This window comes from Camelus dromedarius, chromosome X (assembly GCF_036321535.1).
Source record: "Camelus dromedarius isolate mCamDro1 chromosome X, mCamDro1.pat, whole genome shotgun sequence".
Classification (NCBI taxonomy): Eukaryota; Metazoa; Chordata; class Mammalia; order Artiodactyla; family Camelidae; genus Camelus; species Camelus dromedarius.
Genome location: NC_087472.1, coordinates 49,781,398 through 49,806,388, shown reverse-complemented (window position 1 = coordinate 49,806,388; position 24,991 = coordinate 49,781,398). Strand labels below are relative to the sequence as shown.

The 24,991-nt window shown below is 36.7% G+C and overlaps 1 protein-coding gene across 2 annotated transcripts in view; it reads right to left on the bottom strand.

Annotated features, from left to right (window-relative positions):
• The window catches only part of CHM (CHM Rab escort protein), a 151,114-nt gene that overhangs the window by 37,185 nt on the left and 88,938 nt on the right, over positions 1–24,991 (bottom strand). For both annotated transcript variants that reach the window (XM_064483002.1, XM_010983756.3), the window contains exon 9: positions 7,723–7,800. In XM_064483002.1, coding sequence (XP_064339072.1) covers positions 7,723–7,800 — 78 coding nt within the window. The remainder of the gene's footprint in view (positions 1–7,722; positions 7,801–24,991) is intronic.

The following is a 24,991-nucleotide window of genomic DNA, read 5'->3' as shown; positions in this document are numbered from 1 at the left end:
AACATTGATCCCTATTCGTCCTGGGAGCACTGACTAGCCTTTTGCTTACCTTGAACTCAGGGACTATAGAAAGCAAGAGGGAATAATCTGGGCAAAAAAAAAGAGGGTGTTAAAAATCTTCTATATCTTGACAGGGATTTGGGTTATACAGATTTATCATTTGTCAACACTCAGCTAATGAGCACTTAAGATTTGGGCACTTTACCATATGTAAATTTTACATCAAAAGAAAAAGCTATAAACAAATATTAAACTCTAGTTAATGATACGCATACTGAAATGCTTAGGGGGAAATATACTGATATCTGGAATTGACTGTGAGATGCTTCAAAGAGGTGAACAGATGAACAGAAGGATAAATATGATTTAATAATAATTTAAGTACATTAAAATGTTAATTGTAGAATCTAGGTGGTGGGTATACAGGTGATCACCCTGAAAGTCGTTCAATTTTGGTGAAAATTTGAAAATTTTTCATCATAAAATACTGGAATAAAATTGGGACGAGGAGTGATGTTAGCCTAAATCTTGGGACTCCAGTCTCAGTCTTTTGCAAAAGGCTCCCGCTGAAATAGACCACTCAGTTAAACCTGGCCCTCAAGCTTGTGGAGACCTCTTGGCTTGTAGGCTTCCCAACATAACAGGGCTGCTTTGGTGGCAGCTACAGCTTTGGTGACAGGCAGACACTGGTTTCAGAAGTTATGGTATTAGAACCACTGGGGACCACTGCAAAGGAAAGAATGGACTCATAGAGATTAGGGAGCTCAACTATGCGAGGACAGTATACCAATAAATGTGCTTATTTATGCTGAAGCTTCCGAATGAAACAGTGATTCTCAGAGGAGGAGGAGAAGGAAGCAAATCAGAATCACACCTGGGGGACTTTTTCCAATTATAAGTACCCCTGGAGATTCTGATAAGCTCCCAAATCCCAAGGAAGAATCACAGTGTGCCACAGCTACTGCTGTCTCTTTATGCTGGGCTAGGTGAAAAAAAGCCAAGAGCTATTGCTACAGAAAAACCTACTGATTTCTGCAGAAACTAAGGTGATGGTCACATAAGCCTAGGCAGTCCAGCAGATGATAATAACACAACTTACCTGACAGTCTCACTCTAAAGGACTAATGCTCTAGGCCCGAACAAAGCTCTTCAAACCAAGACACATTTAAGTTAAGTGGTAAGATTTGTTTTCCCCTCAGATACTTGACTCACTGTCATATATTAGGCCTAATTGGGAGAACAATGGGGAAAGGCATATTGATTTGGGACCTAGACTTAGACTTCGTATTATAAAGATTAATAGAAAAAATTAGATGACATTCAAGTAATGGAAAATAACAAAATGAAACAGTGCTGCTAGAGACATGAAAATATCCTCCTGCCCACCCCTCCCACATGAACCTGAGGAAGCCATTAAAGATTAACATCACTTTGGATTTAGTTGAGGGCCTTGCTGAGCCTCATAAATAGTAAACTGAGGAGGAACACGATGAGAGTTCCCAGTTACAGGGACACAATGACCAAGCTGATCATAAGAATCACTGAAGTCAGACAGAACATTTCTAGAGCTGAGCTTTCTAAATCGACAAATCACCACAGTTATTCAGCTCTTGGTTCAATGACATGAAGGCATAAATAGCAAAATGATGATAAGGAAGAAAACAATCAGTAAGATGAAAACTCTTTATATGGAACTTGGCCCAGAAGAGAACAAGAACATTAAAACAGGTATCCAATCTCTACAATCTTCAGAATTAATATCTCAACTCATTGCATGGTAAGGAATGTAGAAATCACATATGAAGTCATTAAAATGAAAATACATTAATTAAGGAAGTTAGAAGATTCCCAGTCATTGAAGGAAACAAAATAATTCTCCCGATTCACTATGCCCTTCCATGCTTTCTCAAACACGTTAGTTCAAATGCTACTGCTTCAATGAAACCATTCCAAAATGCCTATCACTCATTTTTCTTGGCTAAAAAGCTACTCCAATAGCTTCAAACACAAGTATAACTCCAAACCTACGGTTCTTTGTTCTAATCAATCCCAAGCTCTGTATCCATATTTTTTTTTTACTGTATCCATGTTTTTTAATGGTCTATTTTCTCTTTCTTTCTGGACAGACTCCAAACCCTTTTTAAACCTAGCATGTCCCAAACTGAGTTCATCATGGCTCCTCACCTGCTTCCTGCCTTGGAATCCCAATCTCAGTTAATGGCATGACCAGCAGATGCAGTTTCCTTAGCTCAAAATCTCTCTTTCCACATCTAATCTGGTGCTGAATTTTGATTTCACCTTATAAAAATTTCTGGAAACTGGCCTCTTCTCTCCATCTCCACTGACACTGCCCTAGACTCTTAAGTCTAAAAAGACTGCTAGCGGGTTGGTGGCTCATCTGTCTGACCTAAATGCATGACATAACAACCATGTGCCAAGTACTGTCCTAAGAGGTGAAAGCTGGGGGGCGGGTAGAGTATCAGGGAATGTTCTTTGGAGGAAGTGATGTATTAGCTGCTTTCAAAGGATAAAAACCAGTTATGCAAGCAAAAAAGAAGGATATTTCCAGTGGAAGAGCAGCATTTGTAGGGGGAAAAAAGGCAAGTAAGAGAAGTTCATGGAACCACAAGCAGTTCAGTATTAACTGACAATAAAATGGAAACAGGGAGGGAAGAGAGAGAAACTTACAGAGGCAGGCAAAGGTCAGATCCCAGAGTCTCAAGTCTCATGTAAGCGATGTAAATAAACAGTCTTAGATTTCACTGTAATATAAAGTCACTGAAGCTTTTTATACACAGGGAAAGAAAGAGCCAGATCTGCATACTGAACCGATCTCAATGTGTTAATTATCTCATTAATTTACTTGTTCTTCGGTGTTGCCCAGTAGACTCTAAGCTCCATGAGAACAAAGACCGTGACTGCCTTGTTCTGTGCTGTGTCCCCAGTGCCTGGCACACAGACAAGTAATACTTGTTGCATGGATGACGGAACAGATGGATGGATGATGGAAGTCTTCCTTGCACGTGAATAGTGCAGAGATACAAACAAAGATACAGAATCTCTGACTTAGAAAGTAAAGAAACTCTTTCCATCACCATACTTCTTCCAGATCACTGCCAGGATTGCAAACTTAAAAGCAGCAAATCTAATCTTGTTATTCACCCACTTAAAACTACCACTGATTGTAGTCTAATTCCTTAGCATAGCACAGAAGGACTGTATTTCCACCGTGGGATTCCAAAGCATCCAATTACATTAATAACTGTTATTAGTTAACAGGTACTGTGTTCTTGCTATGTGGGTTCTATGTGCTTTATCTGTTCACTTAATACTCGTAATAATCTAATGAGATAGGTACTGTCCTATCCTGCTTTACAGATAAAGTAACTGGAGCACAGAGAGGTTAAACAACTTGTTAACGTTCACTCAGCTAGTATGTGGGGAAGCCAGGGTACAGATCCAGTTCTACAGATCCAGGTCAATCTGACTTCAGAGCCTGTACTCTTTCCTGCTGTCTCTTTGTACACAAGGGCAAGATTCATGTTTTATTCACCTGTTTACCCCCACAGATACCAGCATGTGGGTTGGTGATGGTTAAATATCTAGAATATTATTGCTACCATTTTACAAATGGAACATACTAAAATCAGAAATGCAGTGATTTCCCCACAATGACAAATAGTATTAAGAATCAGTCACCTCATGCTTGGTCTAACATACTATTCATAACTAATTTTCAAATATCTGAGAAAGATCCAGTTATTCCTGACATCAGGAAAAAAAGACATCTCCAAAAAATAGTAACAGCAGAAAATCTAGTAAGTGAGACAGCTGAAGTTCAGAAGGAACACTAGCTGAAGTAATTAGATTCGGACTATTGATTACAGACATATCTGGCCCAAGGTCATCCATACGCTACCCTACTATCGAATGCTACATTGCTAAACAGCCAAATCTAATTTGCAGGCGTTTTACATGGTCAGCACTGCTGTAAAGGAAAAGAAAGTTGCTCAACAAGAGCATTCAGTGTTTCCAGAAACAGTCAACAGAGGGGTTCAGTATTAGAATTTAGTAAGAGGGTAGAAAAAAGAACCACTGATACCCATGTCCTTGGAAAATTAAGAAAGCAGAGCCAATGGATAACATAGCAAATAGAGCACAGTCAATGCGGATCTCAAGAAGAGCGAATTAAACAAGAACAAAAAATAAGGTCTAGCTGAAAATAAGCATGAGTTTGGTTCCATATTCCGTATTTCTTCTCTCAAAGTTTGTACAATACTTTGATGTGTAATCCACACGCTAAACTCAATGCTATGATCATTTATGCTTCTATCAGCTTTCCTCAATGAAAGGTGAAAAGAAAGGCACAAAAAAGGGCTCTCATCAGTTTTTAATCTTCATTCATTCATTTAATACAAAGCTATTGAGTATAATGGGTGACAGGAACCTGCCTTGGTTCTAGAGACAGAGTAATGAGATCCTGCCTTTTCTTACAGGGAATTTACAATCATACAAGGGGACCTGAGTTGGGCGCTGGCAGAGGGTTCTGATCTAGTCCGTAGGATCAGGAAATAAACTTAGACCTTAGACCCAAAGCATGAGTAGCTCTTAATTACACCAAAGAGGAGAGGGGATGCCAAGTACTCCATATAGTAAAGTAGGAGAGGAAAGGCCATCTAAGAGGAGACAAATGCAAACCTTTGCAGATCCCTTGATTAATATGCCAATTACACTTAAAATAAACAACTGTTTGCGTCAGTCTGGATTCCTTACAAAGAAATGTATGCTGGATATGCCCAAATATAAGCTCAAGGTTTTTCCCTCAAAAAATTATCCCTCACTTTATTTTCTATTCAAGTCTTGACAGAACATCTTCTATTACTGGTAGGTCTCTCAATTATTTGACTTTGAATGGCAAAGTGATGTTTGGGAAAGATACATTGGCCTGAGTCAACTTTAATCAATGGTAATTTTAGATATTTATAGAGACTATTTGACTTGAAAGAATGGGTTTTTTTTTTAAGAATCAAAAACATAAATTTGGTAATTATTAATGAGGATATGAATTTGCAATTTTGAAGTACTGGTTGTCTCTTAAATAAAACTTTTTCAAGATCACTTAAGTAATTTAGTAGAGTGAGAATACTGTAGATATCATGAATATTACACACAGAGGTCAAATTTTAAAAACTGTCCTACTACTAAGGAAATAAACAGCTATGGCTTGGAATAAATTTTCCAGTAAGAGAATCACACAGAGAATACACAATGGCTGTATCTTAAAGACCCAAGATGGCCAAGAAAAAGTCATTCATTGGAAAACTGAGGTTCTAGTAAAATAATAATAAATAGCAGAAGTAGACATTTTGCTATTTCATTTATATTCATTAAAGTAGACGCATACCAGTTGTTCAGACATTTTTTGAATTTCTCACTGGGACTGAAGATTACCCAATATGTGCGAATGGACTACATTTGGGCATGTAAAACATTTTAAGACAATTTATTTCTAAATGTTACGGAAAAACTTAGTACTTTCTAAGTACTTTCAATAATTCAACCAAAGAACATCATATCCAGGAGGAGACCTGAAAATTACTGCAGAGTCCATCTAACTCATCTTACAGATAAAGGAACTGGCTTTGCCCAGAGAAAAGTGACTTTTGCCCACTGTCACTCGTGGCTGTGATAAGAGTCCCAGGTCTTCTTTCATTCCAGGGATACCTGACCATTGCATGCCTTAAGAGTTGTTAGACAATAATTGTTATGTCTGAGAAGTCTTTCTATGAAGATATAAAAGAAATGAATTAAGACTGAGAGTCTCCCCAGTCCATCATAGAACACAGTACCATTGGCTAAATCCTAAACTTTACCTTACAGATCACTGTTTTTCAGTGTAATCTACATTATTTTCATTTGGGGGTGTTCCTTAAAACTGCAAATTCCCTGGCTCCACTCTAAGCAGATGACCCAATTTCACTCTCCCAGGGTGAGAGATAGAAATTTGCATTTTAAACAATTTTATCTGGTGATTGATAGGCACAATAAAATCTGAAAACTACCAAACTTTAGTCTCTAAAGGGTCGAAAGGTCTAAAGGGTCTAAACCCTTAGCCGTCAGCTATCTGTTGCAATTGAAATCTAGAGTAGGTCATAAAGAAGATTTCTTCTGTTAAGAGTCTGTAATAAAAACTAAGTCAAAGTTAAGGTAAATGTAGTCTTTAGTTCAACAAATGCTATTACTGTACTAATACATCCATTTTTTTTAAACAAACATGAGCCATGCAAATTCTTCATGTCACTAAGAGTAACATGTGGGACTGGAATGAGGCCCAAAAAAGGTAAAAGGATCTAAGTAAATAAGCACCAAACAAGCAATTCATTATCTGGCTTTCCAACATGGGAACATGCATACGTTTCAAAATGAACGCATAAGGACAAATGACTCTAAGAGTCATAAAGACAACTATTCCTTCATGAACCTCCACAGAGCTCTTCATGCATCAATATATGAATACCCTGGGCCTTCAAGGATAGATTTTTCACTGGAGATCATCATGTTTCATTTATGTAGTACCTTTCTGTTAAAGTGCTAAAAGGAAATTATAAGCCTTTAAACCATGTGTCTATTTTATCTCATACTAGAGAATTACTTTTCTAAAGCAAATTCACTGTCTAAATATTACATTTCTAGTTGAATTTTTTTCTCCACCATATCTCAAAATACTAGCTATTGCACTATAATGGGTCTACAAGAAGTTAACAGGCATTTTATGTCCCTTAGACTATCTGGAATTACTATAAAATGAAAAAAAAGCTTCAAATTTATGTTTTTAAGCTGCCAGTTCAAGATATTAAGGTATTTTATAACCTGAATAATACTATTTCTTTACATATTCCCTAAAAACAGTCATATAAGAGATATAGGTCAGTAGATACTTAAGAACATATAACAAAAAAAAAACACATAGCAATTTGAACAGCTCCTAAAACGTGATCAGTTGATCCATTTAAGTTTCAGTGTAAAACCTAGAAATCAAAGAATACTACTAACTTAGTGTAATTCAGATGAGATCTTATCTTAGTTACTAAACAATAAATCCTAGAAAAATATAATTGAAATATAAACATACACAGATAAATAGATAGTACTCAGCTTTCTTTAAAAACAGGTACTTTCTTATTTTAATCCTCAACCAGCTTGCAGGCCTGATACGGTTGTGAAAGAATTTATTCTCAGATAACAGGGAACTATAGTTTATGACAACAATCTACCTAAAAACTCATTAAAGTCTTTTCTCTTGGAGTGACATGCATTATCAGCAGAGATTAATCTGATGAGTCTTTAGGTGAGCTCCATTTTTAAAAATGCAATAACAGAGGGCTTTGTTGTCATCTGATGAAAATCAATTAGAGGAGGTAAGGCCACAAGGAAAACTAACATCACTCATCACCCACCCCCGGCAGCTGAAATGATTTGTCTTCCAAGCTTGGATGATCAGGAGCTATAGTCATATTGCAGGGAAATTAATTTAGTTTCTATATTCTGAACTCACTTTCCTTGTTCTGAAGGATCTAAACACAAATTACTTTTAATCAAGGTTGATATGTTATTAATACCAAGGAGGATCTTTGAAGAATCATTTTTTTTAAAAATCGACTTTAGTATTTTTCACCTGTGCTTGGGGTGTAAATATAGGAAGGTAACTTATATCATCCTTACTTTCCAGACTCTTTGTCCACAACAAGGCACTGTACTGAATGGCGAAGACAATAGATTCCACCGAATACCGCACACATCCTAGGAAGAGAATAGGAAAATGAGAATTAGGATTCTTGAGTTGAAAATTAAGGTAACATTATGGTCTTTCAAATATCTAACATTAATAACTGGTCCTAGAGAAAAAAAGATTTTGATCATGTGCTGTTTTTTCTATCAAGGTATTAAGAATCTCTCAGAAGTAAGATTGGTAATATTTTAACACAGCAAAGGTACTACTAATAATACGATGTGGAAGCCTAGAATTGCGACCAAGCTGAAAGTGTCCCTAAACAAAGCTCAGCTATCCCCACCACCAAACCAGTTACTGATCATCTAAGATATATATATATATATATATATATATATATATATATATATATATATAGGCTACAAATAGCCTCAAGAGGTGATGGGTGAGACCCCCGCAGCAGAAGTGACCACAGAGAAACTTCAAGGAGAAAGTAAGCAGGGAAGACTGGAGATTTTGCTTACCATAAAAGTAAGCAAAAACTAAACTAAGAACTGAAAACTAAAGCAGTAAGCACAGGAGTTAATGCTGCAGAAGCTCTAAGGAGTTTGCCTAACTCATGAATCTAAGGGCTTGGGTTTTAATGCCCACGTAGGGAAAAGAGAGGCCTTAGGATCCAAACAAGGCAAGGAGTAGAAAATGAGATATTCTCTAATAATGTCTGGATCCTTAAAGGACTATACTTCAGTGAAAGGCTGATCTAGAGGAAAAATCCACTTACTACGAGAGAGAAAACATAAATTATTTTATCTGAAACTCTGGGTGGAGGAAGATTACACCTCTGTATTTATAACCAGTGGTCCGCCCTCACACAAGCTGGGATTTGAAATTATACAACTAGATGAGCCAATAAACCCTTAATCAATAAAACATCATGAAAAGTGGCTCTGGGTCAGTAGTATCCTTGGAAACTTGGTGGAAGCAATTGCTAAAACTTTCTGGAGCCATATGACCTCAACCCAGGCCACACGAGATTGTCATAGACAGTTTGATGAGTTTATAATCTAAAATTATACAACAGATGAAGAAACACATCTTATCCTGAGTGAGAATTAACAAACACAATAAATCGCAGGATTAGATTCCCCCAAAACTTTATTCAGATAGTAGAGTTATCAGATAGGAATTATATGATGAGTATGCTTAAAAGGGATGAATTAAAAATACAAGATTAATGGAAGGTCCAGAAAGAAGACTGTGATAGGCTGTAAATGCCCCCACTACGGATCTTCACATCCTAATTCCTGGAACCTGTGGGTAGGTTCTCTTACACAGCATGGGGACTCCGCAGGTGCGATCACATTAAGGATCTTGAGATGGGGAGATTATCCAGGATTATCCCAGTGGGTGATATCTCATCAGAAAGTTACTTTAAAAAAAGGCAGCAGAAGGGTCAAAGTCAGAGAAGATTTGAAGATGGAAGCAGAGGTCAAAGCCACTGCTGGAAGAGGCTCACAAGCCAAGGAAGGCAGGCGGTCTTTATAAACTAGAAAAGGCAAGAAATAGATTCTCTTCTAGAGCCCCAAGAAGGAATGCAGCCCTGACTACCCATTTGAGAATTCTGACCTCCAAGACTGTAAGGTTACACACTTGTGTTGTTTTAAGCTACTAAGTTTGTGGTGATTTGTTATGGCAGCAAGAGCAAACTAATAAAAAGAACCAGAAGTATATGGATATGATCACGACAGAGGTGAAATTACGGACCAGTGGGGAAAGAATGGACCACTGCAAAAATGGTTTTGAGATAACTGCTTTACACCATATTCAGAATCAATCCCTGGTAGATGAAAGGCATAAATATAAAAGGCAAAGCTTCTAGAAGAAAATATAGGAGGATGTACATTTGAGCTCAGGGGAAAGAAATACTTTTTTGGTTTTGCTTTTTTTTGGGGGGGGTAATTATGTTTTTTTGTTTGTCTGTTTACTTTAATGGAGGTACTGAGGATTGAACCCATGACCTTGTGCATGCTAAGCACAAACTCTCCCACTGAGCTATACCCTCCCCCAAAAAATATTTCTTAAAAAGATGCAAAAAGCAAAATCACAGAGAAAACATTGGAAAAAAAGAGTACCTTAAAATTATAAACATCTGGATAACAAAAGAAAGTGAAAAGCCACAGACTAGAAAACATATGTACAAATATCTTACAAATTGTTTAAAAATATCAGTTTGGATAATAATTTGGCAGTCTAATAAGGCTGAAGACACATACTCCTACAGTGCAGCAATTCTACTCTTAGGCATAAATCTTACAAAGACTCTTTTGTATATATGTATAGAAAAAAAGATCTGAATAAAAATATTTGTTGCTGTAGTTTTCTTAGGCAGCATAACAGAATGTTATGAGGAAGGACTCTGACTGCTTGAGTTCATATTCCAGCTATTCCATCTACTGGCTATGTGACCTTGAAAAAGGCATTTAGGCTCCCTGTATCCTATTTTCTTCATCTGTAGAATAAGAAAATAGCACTTATTTCATATAGGAGTCTCCTGAGGATTAAATGTGTTAATATTTGTAAAGAAGCTACAGAGTACCTGGCACACAGTATTACAGAAAGTATTCATTAATTAAATAATATAGATACTATTTGATATATATCACATGCAACCCAAATATCCATCAAGAGAATGAACAGAAGAAAATGTGGCATATTCATATGTGTAATAAAGAATTTAACCCGGTCCACAAAGATGTCTGTCCTTTGTCTGTGGCTTCTGGGAGATGATCTCTAAGCCCTTGGAATGCCAAGTCTACAAGAAGTGTCCTTGTTTGTCTGTGTGGCCTTGGGTCACCAGGCAGTCTAACAATATGATTTGAGGTTAGGGCTGGCCATACAAGAGTCTTAAGGTAGGAATTAGCCATGCCAGAAAGACCGAAGTGTGATTTAGGGTGGAGGCGCTGGGTCATGTGGTATCAGTCAACCTCTGGTGTGGCTGGAGACTGAGATCAGCCCCATGGCCAAATCAGTCATGCCTGAGCAATGGAGTGAGCTTCACTGGTTAGCCATCTCAGTGCACACTGCCATTCATCAGTGCCAGGAGAGAAACGCTGTCCTGACTCCGTGGGGAGAGGACAAGTGAAAGCTCCACATTTGGAACGCCCTGTATTCTATCCCTTCTTCCCTTGACCGATCTCAATCTACACTGATTCCCTGTAATAAAGCATAAGTGTGAGTGTAACAGCTTTGAGTGAGTCCTGGGAGTCCTTTGAGTGAACTATCAAAACTGAGGGTGGTTTTGGGAATCCCCAAACTTGCAGTTTGTGTCAAAAGTGTGGGCAAAGACAAGGAAACAACCTAAATGTCCATTAACAGATGACTGGTTAAAGAAATTGTGGTATGATTATACAATGGAATATGATTCAGTCATAAAAAAATAATGAAATAATGTCATTTGCAGCAACATGGAAGGACCTGGAGATCATCATTCTAAATGAAATAAGCCATAAGGAGAAAGAAAAATTCCATGTGGTATGACTTATATGTGGAATCTAAAAAGACAAATGAATTTATTCACAAAACATAAATAGACTCACAGACATGGAAAACAAACTTACAGTTATGGGGAGGGGAAAGTGGGTGGGAAGGGATAAATTGGGAGTTCAACATTTGCAGACACTAACTACTATATATAAAATAGATAAACATGTTTCTTCTGTATAGCACAGGGAACTATATTCAATATCTAGTAATCTATAAGAAAAAGAATATGAAAATGAATATATATATGACTGAAACATTATGTTGTACACCAGATACTGATGCAACATTGTAAACAATATACGTCAATTAAAAAAAAAAAAGAAAAAAAAAGAAGTGTGAGCAGTCGTGGGGGGACTGCATCCTCTAACCATACAGTTGGCTTAATCTCTCACATTGTACTATGGAATGCTATAAGCCATTTAAATGAATGAACTGACTATCAACATGGATAAATGACCAAAAAAACCCATAAATATTGAGCAATAATAGCAAGTTGGGGAAGAGTATGTCCAAAGTGACATCATTTATAAATGAAAAGTTTCAAAACTTTATATGCAAACTAGTACTATATCATTTATGGATACATATATATGCAGTAAAAGTACACAAACATTTAAAGGAATTATAGCCACCAAATTCAGGAAAATAGTTATCTCTGGGAAGGGAAAGAGTGAAGTTACACTGAAGATTTCAACTGCTCAGTTCAGTTTCTTTAAAAAACATATTTAGAGCAAATATGGCAAAATGTTAAGATTTGGCAAAACTGTTAGTGGTCACATGGGTGGTCTTTATTCTATTCTCTGTTCTTTCTGAAACATCCTTAAAGTATTTCATAATTAGATTATAAGGAAAAATATAAATCAGTGGTAGAGATAAGCGGCTTTCTCTAAATATGGCGTAAGATTCCTACCATCTTTGTAAATTTAATCATTTTAGTAGCTATGATCAAGCTAATTAGGTTAGGTAATAATTCCTTCTGGTATAGAACAACAAGGAAATTAGGGTTTATTTCCACTGAGAAATTTAGAATAATATAAGAAATGACAAGCAAGCAAAATTTCACGTGTCTGGAAATCCTTTTGACTATAAATTTCACCCAGAACATCAGCTACAACATATTCTCCCTTCTTGCTAATCTTGTTCACCAGTCACATATCAAATTATGGGACAATATTTATTAATTATGCTGGTACACCTGGTACTATTTGAGACATTGCATTCAACAGAGTGAAAAGAGGATTAGAAGGATTTCTAACCTTTCTGTAGGACTGTTTAGCTACATTTCTCAAGTGGCATTCTGCCTCCTATTGTTAGTAATGGAATACTACTGAAACAGTGAAACTGATGTGACTGAGACAAACAGTCCCACTTTCACCATCAATTTCCCATTGATACTGGCACATGAAATATTGCTGGCTCACTAAAAATAAACAAGCTGAATTAGGTTAAGGCCCCAAAACAGACAAGCAAGTTAAAAGTCTGAACCACATAATTAGCATTCTCACTTGCCCAGGGATATCTTTTTGTCATGTGAGTTGCTCCACCAGTGTTTGTAACTTTCATGTAAGCAGCTATAGATGAGCTGTTACCAACTTCAGTCACATTGTTCTGTGTTTACACACACACACACACACACACACACACACACACACACACACGCATCAACTCCCCTTTTGGGGAAAAACAATTTTTAGGTATCTTCCCAGATTCCAAGAAAAGCAAGGGCATCAAGTTCAGAATTAGTCAGAGATTGTATGAGGTTAAAAAAATCATAAAACATGTTATAGGCTATTACAGTATTATCAAAAGCGTAAGAAATCCACTTAGCTAAAATTAAAGGTAATTTTCTACAAAGACCTCCTTTCATTATATATCACACTTGTTATGAAAACATTGCTACTTTAGTATATAATATTATCAAGTATCTTTTTGTTTGAAAACTAATTTCTATGACATGTTTATGGTAAATGGGGCCTTTGAAAAAATATAAAGTGCAATAGAGGCATCTATAATATTTTAGTAAGCCATCAAAAAACCACCTAGTTTACAAAAACATGATTTATTAACAGTGGGCATATACTATATAGAAGAAACATAAGAATGTAAAGAATGTTAACAACTAGTTTTGAGACAGGAAGGAAGGGGGCAGAGCACAACCATTAGAAGAATTACATAGCTGCTGAAGAAAGGACATACACTGGTTAGAATCAACTTGGCCCAAGATGGCAGAAGATTCGCCTTCCAGTAGACCTTGGGTCTCATCATAGGCTCATTATAATACATTAGCTGCTAAATGACACACCCACAAGCACCATGACAGTTCCCAGGCTGACCATAAAAGGCCAAAAAGTGGGCAGGGGCTCAATTCCTGGAAATTCCCACCTCTTCCCCAAAACAGCTGGAATAATCCTCCCACTTGTTAGCATATCAAATTACTTAGCCCATAAAAACTAAACACCCCCAACACCCTAGGGCCACTCTCCCTTCTGAGACAGACCTCATTCTGTCTATGCAATGTATATTCCTCTATTTAAACTTGCTTTCACTTTACTATGGCTCACTCTGAAATTCTTTGCAAGACAAGAACCTACTCTCCAGTAACAGTCTGAGAGAATGATGGTGAATATTACAGAGGAAGAAGTCCAATAATGAGACACTGTCACAATAATTCAACAAATTTCCCCTTAATTTTAAATGAGAACATAGGCGGTATTTTTGTGCTCTTGGAAAAAAAGATGACTTGATATCTACATATAAATTTCTGTAACTGCCAAAGCGGACAGCTGTACACATATGTTTTTCATACTGCTTGTCTTTAGCTTTTTCCCTCATACTAGTCTTGCCTGTTAGGGGAGATATGTGTTGCTCATAATGGTGGCATTTATTCTCTGTCACCTCTGTATTTTCATCACGTACCTCATGCTCAAATGACGAAAATCAGTGTTTTGTAAAAAGTGCTGGGCAAAATGAGGGGGTTGATGAAGACTCCTCTGTGTGATAATCTTATCAATCATTTTTACACTTGGTCTTTAAAAAAATTTTTTTGTGGTTAGAGGGGTGCTACACAGTGACAATGAGCCATTGAAGAAATCTTTTATGAGTGGGTAACAAGCAAAATAAACAGCAAGCAGTTCTTTTTTGTACTGTTTTTTAATGGAGGTACTGGGGATTGAACCAAGGACCTCGTGCATGCTAACCCTGTACTCTACCACTGAATAACCCCCACCTCCCCAACAAGTAATTCTTGAGAGCTGCATTCAAAACTCAAATAGCAGTCATTTACATGAGAAGTGGGGAATTACAAGAGAAATGAGAAAATAACTATTGGTTATGCAATAGTCTTTGGGGCACACAGCCAATAACAAGAACAATACAAATAATCATTATGGCTCGCGTTGAATGCTTATTACATGCTAGAAGCTTTACATGTATTAACACACTGCCCCCTACAGCTCTATGGGAGAGTTTTACAGATTTGGAGACTGAGGCAAGGAAAGGAGAGGTCAAGTGACTTGCTCAAGGTCATTTAGTAAATGGTATTGCTGAATGAAAACTCAGGTGATCTGGTCCCAGTGGCTTCTCTGATAACCATCATACAACCTGCCTCACTGTCAGTACTATCCTTTTTGACATTATGAAGGAAAGCAACATGGTGTCAGAGAGTAAAAGTTACTCTCAGAGTTGTTCTAATTCCTGACAACTTGCAAAGATCATTACAGAGAGTGAAATAATTCCTCAATTTCTCCATCTTATTGGCTCCCTGAAAGTATATGTTTATTCTCTATCTGTACATGTTAAGTGGATTATTGTGACTTCATTTTAGACAGAATATAAGCTCAGAGTTAGAATAACCATGGGAGTACTCATCTAGTACCTAGAAAATTAGGAATACGCTGCAATTCACGTTTTAAAAAGTGATTTATAAAGTATATATTGGTAAGATAGAGATTTTTAAATAGAGAAAGTGCTGTTAGTAGAAGGGAAACACTGCACCATTAATTTTTTTGAAGGTAATAAGGCGCTACAAGATACACGTTTTCCTCCAGTGCATTAAATGGCAGCCTAGTGATCCAAGGGTTTACACATCTTTAATGATGGACAATTAAGCTACCAAACATAGTGAACACTGATGGCTGAGATGTCAGTCAGGTCCCAGATTTGGTACAGTTCATATCAGCCATCTTGGAACCTAACATGATGCCTGGCAAGATAGCTCTGTACATCTACCTTCTAGACTGTACTATGGGGCCTAGACGCAAGGAAGTATAAGTTTTATGGAACTTACCTAAAAAAAATCTACTACTGTACTAAATACAGTAGGTAATACTACCCAAAAACAAAAGCCACTACAGAAATATATTTGAAACACTTTATCAAATACCATTAAAAATAAACCCAACAAAAAAGGTCTGTTACAAGAGAATACGGAGTGACCATTGGTCATCATCACTGTGCTTTTTAGTGACTCGCCAGCTTAAACTGTACTGATACAGCAGAAGTTCCAATCAACAGTAATTCAGCAAGTCTGAGTTTTGTGAAAGACAATAAAACTTCAGTGATTGCATCTATCTCTACAAAGTTCAGCTGTTGTTACTTATTTTTAACTGCATTCAGACATACATTTATCAGAGCATGACATTTAAAATAACACACTGAGTTTTCTATCATGTTTACCCAGTGCCTGCTGGTCTGAAAATTCTGTCTGGGAAGGCTTATGTGTATACGTGTTTATTTTTTCAATACTTAAATACACACACACACACACACACACACACACACACACACAGGGGGTCCCAAACGTCTTAGTGCTGTTGACAAACACACTTTAAATATATATTATATAGAATATAGCATGGTTATGGGTTACATACCTATATTGAATATTCCTACTACTACATCATTGTTTATTGGTTACATATTTTATTATTTAGCAGAGTGTTTACTTAAAACTTATACTATCTTTTTTTTCTTTCTTCTTTCCTACTTTCTTCTTGCAGGAAGTAGGGGGAAGGAGAATGACTGTATACTGGGTGTCAGAAATGAATGATGCATTTTTGCTATAGTTGGTCTGTCTCCTGGGGATAGAAAACTGGGTAGCATTTAAGTCACAGCATCATCTCCCCCCTCCACCCACTATCCCCTCAACAACTCAAGCCACTGTCATTCAATTCAGCATAGACTTCCTACTGGCCCAGAACTGAATGCTTTCTTAAGAGCAAAAGCTACACAATAGGTAATGATTCCTGCAGCCTCAGTAAACAGTTACATTCATAAGAATCCCAAGCCAGGCCTCATCCCTTGCTGTAAGTTCTTGGGATTCATGACAATGAAGTTTTAGACTATGCAGCAAGACCATCAAAAGAGAAAGGAAAATAAAAAACAAAACCAAAAAAATCCTCAGATGAATGCTCCATTACAACATGGTCTCATTCCAGCGATCCAGTATGACCTAAATGGCAAAGCCCTAACTGATATTGGTCGTGGTGACAGAACCCGAGGGAACTTGTTTGGTAAGCAGTGATCACTGAAACTGAAAGGTCACTAAAAGTCAAATGTATAGTCTCAGTTGTGACATACAAACTGCACAGAGATCAACAGATCATCTGGTAAAGGTGGTTGTGAAATCCATGTGGATGGTCTGTCTCAGGAGTCAGACTGCCTAGGCACCTATCCGGATTCCCCTACTCACTGGCCATGTGACTATCCTTCAGTTCTCAAGACTCTAAAATGGGGATAATAATACCGATCACATAGGGTTGTTGCATGGATTAAATGAGTTAATGGACGTGAAGTGCTATTCTGTGCCTGGTACATCATAAACATTAAATGAATTGTAGCTTTTGTTAGCTCTCACTTTCTATAGCAAAGGAGACAATGATTACAGACTGTACCACTCATGAGGGGTTTGTAGGCTAAATTGCTGTTAAGGACTATGAACATCTGCCTTCAGGTGTTCAAGCCCTGTAGCTTCTTCAACACAATTTAAGCAACTTAGGTACCTGGTCAATTCAACTACCTTCCATGGAGGAAACTGTGCCAGTTCTAAGAGAACTGCTAATGCCGATAAGCACTGAGATTTACTTCTTCATTACCAAATATTTATGAAACTAGGCCTACTGTGTACCAGATGCAGCGCTGCATAGTAGGGATATAAAAGTAAACAAGACAAATGCTGTACCTGCTGACATATAACTTATCTAGCGCATGAGAGAGACAATAAACAAGAAATAAAATAACTAGATAGTGCTATGTGCCCTGAAACAATAAAGGAGGAATAAGGATGTCAGGATGATGCAGGGGTCTGAACGTTAGACAACAATTATCAGGGAGTGCCTCTTAGAGGAAATGATATTAGAATTGAGACCTAAGTGACCAGAAGAAATTAACCATGTGAAGATCTGGAGGAAGAACACACTCAGCAAAAGAAACAGCAAATTTGAAAACTTTGGAAGTGCAAACTCGATCGCTGTATTTGAGAAAGAGAGAGCGCCAGTGGGGCTGGAACATGATGAATAGGAAGAAATATAGTGTGAAATGGGATCACAAATATAGTCAGGGGCTTGATCATGCCAGGTTTCAAAGGCCAAAGTGAAGACTTCGAAATTAGGAGTTTGGGATTAACATATACATACTACTATATATAAAATAGGTAAACAACAAGGACCTGCTGTATAGCATGGGGAACTATATTCAATATCTTATAGTTAACCTATAATGAAAAAGAATCTGAAAGAGAATATATATGTATAACTAAATCACTTTGCTATATACCTGAAATTACCTGAAATTAACACACTGTAAATCAACTAGACTTTGATAAAAAAATGTATTTTAAAAATCAAAAATTTAAATAATTTAAACAAATATAGTGATAGTAAAATTTTTAAGACTTTGACAACTATACTTTAATAAAAATATATATTTTAAAAATTAAAAACTTAAATAAATAATTTATACAAATAAATTATATATAGTTATAGTAAAAAAATTTTCTTAAAGACTTTGAATTTTATTCTAAGTATGATGAGAAGCCACCAGAAGGTTTTGAGCAGGGCAGTGACATAATAAGATTTTTTTTTTTTAAATGAGCCTGGGTGCTGTCTGGAGAATTGTCATGAGGGCAAGAGGGAAAAAGAGCAGGCCAGTTATGTCCAGGGTAGACCAGTGAGAGATGATGATGATGTGAAGCAGGGTCATGGCAATGGAGGTAAGGTGGAGAGACTGGGAATATATTTGAGATGTAATGCTGACAAGAACTGCTGATGGACTAGAGGCAGCAGCGAGATGTCCTCCTGAAGACAAGCTTAAGGTAACTCACATATTCATGAGAGCAGCCTCCCCTCTGAAGTGTGTAACAACTAAATGCAACTACTCGAGTCTGATACAGTCTTCCAGTATGGGCAGCGCTATGAATGGCTCCTGCAAAAACCCTCCTCCTTCACTGGGGTTTGGTCATTAGAGTCAGCTAATTGTTACTAACCTCGACAACCACTACTTCCAGACCATTCATCAAAATTATGACTTAATACTCTGGGTACTAATCTCTACATAGTAAGGCACAACAGATTAGTTTCTGTGCTTTCAAGGAATTACCATGGTTCTGGAAGGGCATAGCATTGTTGATAATTCAAGAAATTATATGGTACAAGTATCTGAGTCCAATGGGTCTTTTGATGTAAATTTCACACTCAGTGAAAAGGTTGTGAGCAGACAGATTGTCCGTTAGGCATTGCTGTCACTCTAGGAAGGCATTATCATCATGCTTAACTTAGAAAAAGCTGTCAAAAAGCAATACATAGCCTTCAGAAAACTCACTCCCAGAAACTGCCTCTATTTTATACATCTTAGCCATATATCTAGCTTCCTCTGTTCTTGGTGACATTCTGTAGATGATATATTCTTTTTTTTTTCTTCCAGCTTTTCCAGCTGTCCTTAAATTTAACCTTCTATAGGAAAAGTCACAATAAAACTATGTATTGGATGACAGAAACAGATCTGTGTTAATAACTACACCAGGGGCCCAGAATAAATTAGCATAAATTAAAGAATACAAGTCATCATTCAATCTTAAAAAAATAAAGTCTTTCAAAAATATTGGGGGTCAATTTATATGCCTGGGTTGCAACCTAGGTTCTGTATCTATAGTTCTTGGGAAAAATGGTTTGTATAATAAGAGCCAGAATCACTGTGCCTAGTCAATGATTCTTCAGTATAGCCTATCACAATGACATCAACAGAGATTTTGATGGGAAAGCACTGATGTTTTCTGACTACTCTTTAAACATATTACAATTTAAACTAAGTTCTTAATAAAACTGCACTTTTCAGCCTGAACACTCAGGCTAACAGCCTCACGTTTCTTATTTGCCACATACCTGTTAAAGTAAATTCATTTAAAAAGAGACCTTTCAAATTCCAAAGAAAAGCTCTTTGTTTAAACTTTCGGGATGTCGCAAACAAGTCCAGAGTATACCCACTTAGGCTCTCCGTGAAGTTTCTTTTGATTAATCTCCTTCCTTAGACTCTTTCTCTGCTGTGATATTCTGTACATCATGTATTCATTTCTTATTTGAATAATCCTGATTCAAATCCTGAATCCATTTTGCTGCCTAGTCTTCAAAACTCCAATTGTATAAATAGCACAAAGAAAGAGGTATCAATTTTGAATCAGGACAATAATATACTCTTTTATTCTGAATGCCCTTCATGACTATGTCAGTATTATGTATGTCTTTCTAAATATAGACATAAGAATACCCAGAGCAAGTATCCTCAGAGATTCCCTACATAATGACTCCTGATCACTTTTTCTTTCTTTCTTTAACTGAAGTATAGTCAGTTTACAATGTTGTGTCAATTTCTGGTGCACAGCATAATAGTTCAGTCATACATATATACATATACATACATATATTCGTTTCCATATTCTTTTCCTTTATAAGTTACTACAAGATACTGAATATAGTTCCCTGTGCTATACAGTAGAAACTTGTTTATCTATTTTATATATAGTAGTTAATATCTGCAAATCTCGAACTCCCAATTTATCCCTTCCCACCCTCTTTTCCCTCTGGTAACCATAAGTTTGTTTTCCATGCCTGTGAGTCTGTTTCTGTTTTGTAAATAAGTTCATTTGTGTCCCCCACCGCCATTTTTTTTTAGATTCCACATATAAGTGACATCATATGGTATTTTTCTTTCTCGTTCTGGCTTACTTCACTTAATATGATGATATCTAGGTCCATCCATGTTGCTGCAAATGGCATTATTTTATTCTTTTTTATGGCTGAATGCCAATCCTGTTCAGTAGGTTGAAAAACATGTACAGAGCCATCTTCCTGGAGACAGTCACTCATGCCATTTTCCTGCCTTCTCACATTGCCTTGTGAAACAGCCCTTCAGCTAATACTCTTCAGCTTAGTATTTTACTATCCACAAGCTCTCAGTGTCAACTCTAAATTAGGAAGCAGCTGAGAGATTTACTAGGCTTACTTGCCAATCATTTATAAAAATGTTTTAAAAAAACTGAACATTGATTCCTGGGAGAGCCTACTGTAAAAATCTCCCCAGGCAAGTGAGATCTCATTTAAACCACCCATTGCTTCCTTCCTGTGTTTAAACTAGATCTCTATGCATGACTAAACATTATCCCCAACCCCATGGTGAGAGGACATTTTTTAAAGCAGTCTTTGGTCAAAAGTCTTATCAAAGGCTTTTTGAAAGTCTCAGTGTTCACTGGCTCCCCCTTGTTCACACCTTATTTACACCCCTCTCAAAGAACCCTGTTAGATGCTGAAGTATAATTACCTCACAAAAACCGTGTTCTTTCCTCCTGTGGGTTATATGTTCAGTAACTTCACCCTTTCCTATTTATTACAAAATTGACTCCTGGGTCAAATAGTTAGTCTTATTCCTCTGTGGTTCCTGGGCTTCTTTAAACTGCTCACTCGCTACACCTTCTTCATACCCCAAAGCCATTGATTCTTTAATCGACCCTCCCAAACTGAACCCCTGCTCAAGACTGTCACATTTCAAACTGAGATGTTTCACACACAAAAGTGACCCAAGCCTCTGCGATCCCAGGTACTTTTACTTGTTTGTCCCCTTTGTTGGCACGTATCAATTCATCTAGTAAAGTAAAACAAAGGACAGTCACTTGTGTTAGGCAAGTCCCAGGAAAAGGTCTGCAAGCCTTCTCGGTTCAAAGGTTAATGGTACTAGCCTGGAACCTGAAGGTAGAGCTGTCATCCAGGATTCACCTTGGGCTGTGTATGAGACTGAAATTGCTCAAATCAACCAACTATAACCCGCACTGCACTGATCTGCAGTAGCTGCAAGTGTTGAAGTCACAGATTTAGCCTTCTGTTAAGCATGTGACACAAATGACGTTATTAAGTGTAACAACTAAAGAAAAACTGAAGATAATGTTAGGTGGTAGAGACTAAAAGTATTATAAGGGAGTTCAGAAAAGAAAGAGGTCAATGTATTAGAGGGGAAGGAGTTACAGGATGTTAAAACTTGAGGAAACCTTTAAAACAGCTAGACCAGCACAGGGAACTATATTCAACATCTTGTAATAACCCTTAATGCAAAAGAATATGAAAACAAATATATGTATGTATATGCATGACTGGGATGTTATGCTGTACACCAGAAATTGACATATTGTAACTGACTATACTTCGATTAAAAAAAAATTCTACATAAGGAAAAACAACCCAGCTAAACCAATTTGCCTGTTATAGAAAATCAGAGCAGTTCAACTACTTGCCTAAAAGCACACAGCTTCCTGCAGCCAGAAGTAGTAGAAGATCTGAATATCTGAAGCCTTTAAGGGGAACACATTAGGCTACTAGGAGCGGTGCAGTGTCTAAAAGGTGAGAAAATATAAGAAAATGCAGAAAGGTGAGAATGTATAGAGATACCTGAATAACTGAATGGATGGACAAATTGGGTAATGACAGGAAGGAGCTGAAGGACAAAATGATTATGGAAGGGGGTTTAAAGGGAGGTAGAAGCATTTGGATCTGATGTGACCAACAACAGAATGCCATTGGAAGTTACATGTCAACCAACTCAAGGAAGGAGGCAGATACTGGGACCAGGAGGCAGCTAGGGGTTACAGCAGGAATCCAGTTAAGTGATAAGTCCTGGATCAGGGCAGAAGAGAGGAAACTGAGGAAAGCATAACTCCAAGAATTTGAGAAAAAATAACACCATCATTAGGACATAGTCAAAGGTTAACCCCAGCATTTCTAGGCTGTCAAAACTGGAACAAGAAAAATACCACTGGAATGCTTGTGGTTTCTGTAAGGGATGCTCAATTTATACAGTAACTCAAAATCCAAGTCTAGACTTCTGAAATGGTATATGCATGGCTCAAATTCACTGCTTAACCACAGTTGCTAATCATGAGTTTGATGCAACAAAGAAGCATTTTGGAATGGCGATAATAAGTTTTTAAAAATCCCAATTTGGTGAAAAATATCCTCTTAAAGGTACAAATAAAAATTGTCATTTACCTATAGCAAGGAGTTGCCAACTGGGAAGTCCATGGGATAAATCCACCTGTAGATAAGTTCTGTATGACCTCACAGTTAAAAAAAAAAACTACCCTAGTGGGGCAGGGATAAACTGGGAGTTCCAGATTTGCAGATATTAATATATATAAAATAGATAAGCAAATGCATACTGTATAGCACAGGGAACTATATTCAATCTTATGGTGAAACTTATGATGAAAAAGAATATGAAAACAAATATATGTATGTACATATGACTGAAGCATTATGCTGTACACCAGAAATTGATACAAAATTGCAAGCTGGCTATATACTTCAATAAAAAAAAAATATTTAAAAGTGAAAAAAAAATTACCCTGGCATAAACAATCTGGATCTCTGGCGTCTTTGAGTAAGAGAAAAATCTGATGACACAGGGTCTGCAAATGAGACTTACGGTCATGTAGCAGCTGTTCCCTTTAGATGCGTCCTGTGCTCAACGGTTCACTGTGGTCTTTACCACTCCTGCCACTTCCTTCCCCACTTCACTGCATTACTATGACCTGACTGGCCCCTGGAGACATTTGTCATTGCAATCCCTCTGCCTCAGTTGTTTTCTCAGAAATAGCTGTTTTCTCAGAAAGTTATTTTTTCTCAGAAAAGTTTTCTTTTGATATTTTTATTTACCTTGTCATGAATGCTCTATGTTAAACGACTATTATTTGGGATGTCATGGACTAAAATTTCAAATATGGATCTTCAAACAGAAAAAGAAATCAGTTAAAGACAGCAAGATGCAAATGTTAATAGAATTGGTAGAATTCTGACAGTGTCCATTCATTTTCTTAGCTATAGAAGATACTGAAAAAGGGAAAGGTATTTGATGCCCTGAGATGGCGACAATTTATTTCTCTGAAAACAAGTAGGGTGTTTCCATTTCAAATTGACTGTAACAAGTAATAGAGGCATCTTGGGAAAGCCTGTGAATTTAGATTTATCTTAGCTTCTCGCTTTAGATTAAAAAAAAAATCTACCTATGAGATGAGAGTCAGTGATAAATCAAAGGTTAAACCTTATTTTGAATTCCTCTTACTTAGAATGTTAACACATTTTATACTTCAGTTATTTACTATTTAATACAGAGATATTCTTCATGCTTTTCAGACATTTAAATTAACACAGTGAAAATACAAATTTGAAAAATAAGCAATGGTCATTCATGTGAAATTAATATCTGAGTCTGCCTAATGACTGAGAGTAAAGACAATTTTCCTCACTTGTGAACATGTCTTTCTTCTGTCAAAATTAGAGGGAAAAAAAAAAGAAAATGTCACTTTCAAAGATACAAACTAAAATAATTACACTGCACATTAATTTAAAAATGACAACTTGTTTTCTAACTTCACAAAGTCTTGGATTTTTTTTTCAAAAATAAATTCACTTTATTTTAATAGGCTCTGACAGATGCAATGCTTGACTGCCCAAAGCTGTGGTTAGAGTTTGTTTTTTTAAGTATCATCAGCTATAAGACATGAATGGTGGTGATCTACCATTCCCATACATGCAACTGTGAAAAAAAATTACAAAGCTCAGCAGCAAGAATTTTCCCATTTTCCCTCTGTAATTAAGTTAAAAAGAACATGCAAATCCATGTAAATAAGTTCCTGAGAAATAAGAAGCATTGAGTCTAATGAGATATATTTTTTCTGTACAAGTTTCAAATATTAAACTGCCACTTCAATTAGTAGTTTATAACAAGTTGAAGTAAAATTCATAAAAACAACATAATATCTACCCAATATATTATTAAGAAAATTGTGTATATTTGGAGTATAGCCTAAGTCTTTGATGCCATTAACCCCAAAGAACAGACATTTAAACTGCTAGAACTCTAATTAATTGAGTACTGCTTCCAACAATGATTCAGATTTTACTGAAAGACAGCATACCAACACTGTACTCAATTTCAACTTTGCCCTGGTGACATCAAATTGTATTACAGATAAATTAACAGTTGGGAAAATTTTTGGCTGGTAGCCCCTATCCTATACAGCCTTTAAAAAAGCAATTTTGGTGCCTATCAAGGTAGGAATCAGCAGTTTTGATTTTTTTAATACAGCTGCAAAACAATAGGACCCATTAATAGTTGAACTTTTGACAGCACTATTCATGATGATTTATGAAGTTTATATATAATTTGATTATTCTATTAATTCTG